The sequence below is a fragment of the Trachymyrmex septentrionalis genome, unplaced genomic scaffold (assembly GCF_001594115.1).
Source record: "Trachymyrmex septentrionalis isolate Tsep2-gDNA-1 unplaced genomic scaffold, Tsep1.0 scaffold62, whole genome shotgun sequence".
NCBI classification, from domain to species: domain Eukaryota; kingdom Metazoa; phylum Arthropoda; class Insecta; order Hymenoptera; family Formicidae; genus Trachymyrmex; species Trachymyrmex septentrionalis.
Genome location: NW_017305800.1, coordinates 2,028,599 through 2,036,329, shown reverse-complemented (window position 1 = coordinate 2,036,329; position 7,731 = coordinate 2,028,599). Strand labels below are relative to the sequence as shown.

The 7,731-nt window shown below is 39.1% G+C and overlaps 1 protein-coding gene across 1 annotated transcript in view; it reads left to right on the top strand.

The window, feature by feature from the left end:
* LOC108752849 (CCR4-NOT transcription complex subunit 6-like) overlaps positions 1-7,731 on the top strand; it is a 530,007-nt gene that overhangs the window by 510,461 nt on the left and 11,815 nt on the right. The window contains exon 5 of the mRNA XM_018493995.1: positions 4,071-4,222. Coding sequence (XP_018349497.1) covers positions 4,071-4,222 — 152 coding nt within the window. The remainder of the gene's footprint in view (positions 1-4,070; positions 4,223-7,731) is intronic.

Sequence of the window (7,731 nt, the reverse complement as noted above, 5' to 3'; positions counted from 1 at the left end):
TATATATATATAATATTAAAGAAAAAATGTGTATAATGTTAGCAGATAATTGTTCGAACACAATCGATTTAATTTACAGACAATTGAAAGTCGTTACACGCGAGGGAATTTTTTTATTACTTACAGTCTTATAATGTAAGAGGACATCACGTTAATTTGTCATTTCCTTTTACATATTTTCTTATCACGCTGAGCGTTCTAATTGGCTCGCTGGAGAAAAAGGAAAAATGATTATTGATAGTCTAGACGCTCCGACGATCCTTCGATTTATTAAGAGGCGTGGTAATTTAATTAATAAACGTAGGACGGTGCAGTAGAAAACGTTGTCCAATGTAATACAGTTATCGATCACGTGCAATCGAATGCTTCGCAAATAAATGCACCGTGAAATTTCTCAAAAGATCAAATCGATAGCATCACAACGCGTAAATATATTACGGCAAAAGTAAAGCAGTAAAATGTTAATAGTCGACTGATTTTTGAAACAGTTTATTACTCCGATTTATAATTTTGCCTTTTATCATATATTATATCAGCGCGTTTAATTTATCTCTGCGTTTATATTTTATTTTTAAGGAAATACAAATGACAAGTGATAATTTCAATATAAAATACTTGGTACGCAAACGAACGCTTCGTTGCTTTGATGTAAAAGCCAATGATGAAACAATTTTTTTTAATTCGATGTTACCGTTTTCACAAGATCCCACATATTCGATATTCAATTATTTTGTCAAAGATTATCGTTACCGCCTTTGCGGAATCAATTATAGAGCCGCTTATCTCTCAACGCTTCGATACTGAAAACAACGGAGGCCTTCCAAAGCGCGACATTTAATTCCGAACGAGATGAAAGATGCATCCGCTCGTAATTTAACAAAGCGTCGCGCGCGTGTCTGGCGTGTAATAACGTCATGTAATCCAATATCGCGTCAGATAGTAACGCCGCGTCGTAAATCGCCGTCTGTGTTTAATAGAAAAGCGAACGCGACGCTTTCGCGAGCGAGCATTTTCTCGTATTCGACGAACAAATTAACCGGAAATCGATGGATCCCCTCCATGATGAAAATAATATTTGTGCTCGAGAGAAACGGAACAATATCTTCAAAATAAACTCCCAATAGCGAAATAACAGTAACAATAACAATAATAATAATAATAATAATAATAATAGTCAGAAAAGAATGAATGGATATTAAGTACCCAGTAATCACAAAGTAATAGGAACGTAACATAATTTACATTTTAGATAAAATAATGTTATGTAGTCGTACGTTATATTATACTTATATTGTAAGTAACATTACAACACTATAACACTAATTATGTTATTGCTAGTTGGTGTTGAACTGGGAAAGCGCGAATAAAAGAAAGATTTGATTTGCCCGAAATATTTAAATGTAAAATAACACTAAGATTTTAAGGACAATTCTAAAATTATCGGATATCCTAAAAAAAAAGTTTCTCAGACAATTACTCGAATAATTTCTTTTGGGGGAAATGCGAAGAAAATCTGTGACAATTTCATGCTCATTTCCTCCTACACGTCGTGCACAGACGCGACACATTTCCGATTTCAATGAACCTGATTACGATATCGTCGCGCGTGTTACTGCATCGATACGCACAAATTGCCTTCGCGATGGCCACTAACCGAGAGCATCCCAGCTGCGCGTGCACATTGTCTGTGACGCATTCATCATTGCGCCCGGTCGCTCTTCTGCCCGAGATATCTATTTCGATTAATGTTTATTTTCAAAATATCTCGCGGCATAATGGGCAGGTCTCCACGATATTACATTTGTACTGCCGACTCCAGAGCTATTCGAGACGCGATTAATGCGCGCCCGGTATGCATGCGTCGCGCATAACAGTTCCCTTTATAACACAACATCGTAAATAGATGAAGTAAATGTCTCTCTACGTGACAATATTAAGGTCAATGACGGCGAACGTGTCCTCCCTTCGTCCCATCCTTCAACTGTCGCATCGTTTGCATTAAACATCAGTTGATTTAGGAGAAGCTTGTAAATTAGAAAATATCGGCACAAAAGTTTCGTATTTTAATTAGTAAAATTATTCAACGAAACTTAAATAAAAGTGTCTCTTTTTACAGATATTTTATTTTATTAAGACGCCGAAACCGAAAGTAACTCGAAAATATCAAGACAAAAGTTTTTTGTAGTTTAATTAGCAAAATTATTCAACGAAACTTGAATAAAAGTGTCTTTCCTTAAAATATTTTATTATTCGTTATGAGACATTATTATTTAAAGATACTTTGTGTAATTTGACATGAAATCGCAGAGGACCACGAATGCTATGTACATCGAAATTCGGTGATCGAATAGCAATCACCGCGTTCGTCTGACTAAAACCGATTCGTACTACTGTGACGAGGAGGCTGCTGTGCAGTTCGCATCAAACTTTCTCTTCGCTTTATCTCTTTCTCTTTTCCATCTCATTGGATTTGACCGGCCGAAGGTGAAAAAGAGAAAGAAAAAAGAGGAGCTTACGGTTTTACGGCTTGCAAAGACGTGGCCGTCGATTTCAATCCGGCTGCACAACGCGACTAAATCGACCGAACCAAATCAGCGTTCACGCGATGAGCGTAAAGTTCAACCCGCGTTCAATTTCCGCCTTCGGCTCTCGCCCCTCTCGATCATTCCCAGCTTTATTGCCTCGTCGCAAGTTATACGGCGAGATGTCGAAGTGCTGTTTAAAAAAAAAAAGGTCGGAGGAAAAGGGAAGCAGGGAGTTTGTTTCGCGCAGTAACAACTAGTAAAATTCTGCAAACCATTAAACGACAGACACACACACACTTTTCTAGCGCGCTAATTTCATTTTAGAATGTGAAAGAAAAGTCATATAAACTACATATAGGTATAAGCAATTATACGAAAAGAATGATTTTACTAAAGTATCTAAAAATTTAACTAAATATAGATCTGAGAATAAGTTCGTTGAAATCAAATCATCAAAATAATTGTGCGGAACACTTAAGCGTTAATGACAATGCTACGAAAAGTTTTAACAATATTCTAACAACCAGCAGTTTAAGTGTCCTGTACAATTATTTTAATAGTTCGAACAAAATTATTTTCAGATTTATATCTAGCTTCAATAAAATCGTTCTCTCTCTCTCTCTCTCTCTCTCTTCGTGTATATTATAAATATAATTATACTATATGTATTTTATAAATCATAATTATTGTAAGTTTTAATTATACAACATTTTTACTTAACCCTTCGTGATCTTTGTATTAAAATGACATTTTTTTCAATTTTAATAAGCAATCGAGACCGAGTCGGAGGGCTGTTTCAGACAGCGAGGAAAAGTCAATTACGTATTTGGGATTTCCGCCGTCAACCCTCTTTCTTATTTTTGGCCAGTCCTTACCACACAGATCCTCTTTCTGCTCTCTTGAGCGACATTGCAGATGACGTTGATTCAATCTTGTTTACGAGCGAAGAGAAGCTCGCCGGGGGGCAGAGGGGAATAATAGTTCGTATAATAGGTCTTCGGAGAAGAATATATTTCTCAAGCATACGTGCCTTACATATTGTACTGCAGGGTGGTCAGGAGAGGGAGGAAGAAAAGGAAGTCCGGATATTCTACATCGCGTACGTGGTACGCTTCCCTCACGAGTCCTCTGGTCTTGTGACGAAAATCGCTTTACACCGAGGACGGTGATGTCGCGTCCCATCGTATTCAAGTCGTATTGCGCGCGCAAGCGTCAAGTTCTACGTTTTTCACGAGACAAAATTGAGTCCCGTCGGCCATTTATCCGGACTTGGACGACCGATTGAAGAAGAGCCAAGAATTCCTTTCCCCATCGAGTCGCAATGCCAATCGACACTGCAGTCTTCGATGCGACGATAGAAAAGACGATTCGAACTTTTAATCCCGAATTATTTCTCTTGATCTGTTGATATTTTTTGATTCGTATCTTGAATATATAATTTATTTTCTATCGAGCATACTTAATTTCGTATGAAATATATCGAAATGTGTGCGCCCAATATTGTATTTTTTTTTCTACGTCTGTTCCTTTCGTTTTCTTTTGCAGATTTTCTTTGATAAAGGAGCATTTAGTTGAATTCAATCAATTGGCGATGGCAAACGCGGAGGGTTCAGACAACATGTTAAATCGTGTTATGCCGAAAGACAACATTGGATTGGCTGCATTACTTAGGACTAAGGAAGCCGCTTGGGATAACGGTGAGTACGTCGATATTTCTAAATTTAAGTATTCATCGAAACGAGATGAATATTTCTTCTCAGTATAGGATCGCATTTCGCAGAATGTAAATAAGTTAGAAGTGTCTGATATTTACAGCGAGTCAAATATCGTATCCAGTCTGCGATTTGGGTACTCAATATTCTCAATTTATATAAACGCATAAACTTCGAAACTGCTTTTGGTTATATAAAGAATACGTGAGCTATACAAAATATAGAGAATATAAAACAAGTCCCACGTATAAAAAAAACTTGCCGAGTTATCAAATTTGTTTTTTTTTTTCCGCTCGTTTTTTCTTTTTTTTCTTTTTTTACAGAGGAAAACACACAGGACCTTGATTCGGTCTAATGAGTATTCGCGTAGCTTTTAAAATGTAAATCTCATATTATCTATCATATTATTATACCCGTGGCACTCAGTATGAATGCGAATCCATTTGGATATTTCAGCGTTATCAGCATTATCAAGAAATAATCTCGAAACGCGCAAGAGGGTTAAAGATAATGTGAACCGTCCGCGGAAGTAAAAGGAAGGCGGATAACGTAGTTTCGATGCTAACTGAAGCGTCTGCTCGTTTTGCACACGCCCACGGTGAATAGCGCGTATCCAGCCGCGTGTTTGCACACCCTGAAACACGAAAGTAATTAACGCGCCGGTCTCCCGATAACCGATGAAGCCGCTACTGCTGGACGTGCAATATACAGAAGTCCACGTTTTTCTCGCGGCTCGAGGAAGTACGCGCGTTCGATGATTGAAGCGAGTAAATCGAGCACGATACCCCGATCCGGTGTATGTGCACAGGGTGAGCCGATAATACCATGCTTCTGCCAAAACTGATTCGAGCTATCGTCGATTTTTTTTTTCTCGACCAAAGTATCAAACTGTCGATACAATTTTAATTTCATCAGGAATCTTGGTGTTGCTAAGCTTTAAAGCTGTATTTGTTTTGTCAAAATTTATTTTCTACTGCAAGAGAGCATATACTTTGGCATATACATTTAAATTCATCGACAGGCTATGTAAACAGTTATTTTCCAAGTTTAATATAGTTCCTTATGAAAACCTGCGCAACAGCAATGACGCTAACACTGCACTGAAAGAAAAGACTGATTGCTGCAACAATTTAGATAGCAACTATCGAAATCATATACTGACTGGATGCGGATAGGCTAACGCAACTAAAAATTTGCTGCTACAATCAAAAACTAGTCGCTGCAACCATATAAAAATGCTATGCCATAATTTACTATTTAAGTTGCTGCAGCAACCAATCTTTTTTTTTTTCAGTGTGTCATTAAAAGTTACAAAATAGAGACTTGAGAGTCTACAGAGATGTCATTCAATGAAATGTTTTCGAAACATTTGGGTTTGAACTTATCGAAGAGAGCAATAAACCCGGAACACCCTGTATAAGCGACGTATCGCGGAATGCGCGAGGAAACCAGGTCCGAGATTTATATAGCAGCCCAAAGGTCGAGAGCGGCTCTTACGGCTCACTCGGACGCGTCGGAACGTGCTCTCGTTAATGAGCCATTACCTACGTTACATTAATCCATACCGGGCGCAACGACCGGCTGGGAAAAAGCGACAGACTCTTCTCGCTCTCTAGGAGGGTAATCGATCGCGTCTGCGAGACCGGCGACTCCTCGCAACCTCCTGCGCGCTTCCTGCGCTGCGCTTAACACCTGGTTAGCTTCTTGTATATCGCAAGTTATTACTTTGAGATAGACCGCTACAGCGAACGTCAGATTATCAAATCGTCTCGTAGTATTTCTAATTTATATATCGTACGTATACGATTCTAGATATCGAAATAAGTCTGAGAAAATTCCTCGACCGTTACAAGTAAAGATTTTTATAAACGTCTATGAAATTAAAAATTTCTTGACGCAACTTAAAAAACGCTCGTTATCGCGAGTGATCGTTCGTTAAAACATCTCATTAAAAATTCTTACTGAAAACTTTTTTTACTCGTTTGCGACGAGCAGATTGAACGTTTTTAATTTTCGGATGGCACTTAAAAAATGAGCGAGTAAATATTTTTGCAGACATATTCGCAGAAAAACGTTCACTCGTAATAGTCACTGGTTCTTTAATATATTCGAAAATTAGGGAATCCCCGATCTTCATCGTTCCCAGAGAATTTCTGCGCAAATAAGATTAATCCTATCACTCGGCATGACTCACAGAAGTTCGCTGAACTTCTCCGAATATTCGCGTTACATTCGCCTTGCATTTCTCGCTTTGATGCCGTTGCTCAGTTTCTCTACACATGTTTAAGACTCGGCCAATTGAGTAATCGTGAATAATCAGAACACGCCGTAAACTAAACCAGGCTGCCAGCGTTCAGATGAACAAACAGCCTAAGTCAAATATAACCGTACATTCATCATTCTCTCGATGAATCTCAATGCTCTCAGCATATTTCTGTAATTCCCATATTTAACCAACTCTCAGGCCGTTCTCTGCCTTGTTTCCTCTCCGCTAGGCAACGATGTTGCAATCGTAATTATTACCCCGTGACTAATTAAAACACTTGAACTTCAAATATTTTAAAAATCTGATGTGTTAAGTGACCAAGTTGCGCAGTCGGATTCAGCGTATAAAATTACATTTTAAAAAAAATCACTCCTACTGCTCGAACATCTTTTAAGGCCCTCGATTTCGCAGGCCTGTGTTGTTATTATTAGTCCCGTGAGAAATATATATCGGTTTTGTATCAACGATATTTTCAGTAAATTTTATAACAGACTATACGATATATAATTGGAAAAAATTCAAGGAGCGCTTAATGCACGCGATAAGAGGACATTCGCCGGTCGTTTCCTCGCGAAGATAGATGCGCTCGTGTCGGGAAAGGATATCGAGATTAGATCTCGATCGAAGAGCTAAAATCCATGTAACCATGTCAGTGGGGCGCGATTAATGATCCCTCATGTTCGAATACGAGCAAACTCGAGACACGTCCCAAGCCTTATGTGGGACCGAGCTGATAGCCTCTCGGCTCGGCTGGTGAAAAAGGTTCGCCCGTTCCTTGAGAGGGAACATCTCCGGGATACGCGAGCCTCCATCGCTCGGACTAATAGTGGTACCATCGGCAGTACTAATAGTCCGATATCAGCTGCCGGCACGATGAACGATGTGCCGCCGTTCAAAGATATGAGAGGAGCAAGTGAGTGGATCGTTTATTCACCAGATTCTTTTCCGCGCGCAGAAATTTAAAGGCGATGTCGGAGAAAACGTTAATCATCCGCCGCGCACGAGGAACGTCCTCTCCGAGTCTCCGATAGCGTCCTCGGTTCTCCAAGCGATAACGTAACGGCTATAAAGTACAAAGACGTCGTGCCGTTCCTCCCTGAATTTTATACGTTATACAGTTTCGCGATGTAATCATATATATCATATCAGGCCTGTGCAAAACTTCGAACTCGTAAATTAAACACTTCCTCCTCTCTATCGTCTTATTGAGCGAGAGAAAAGATTAGAC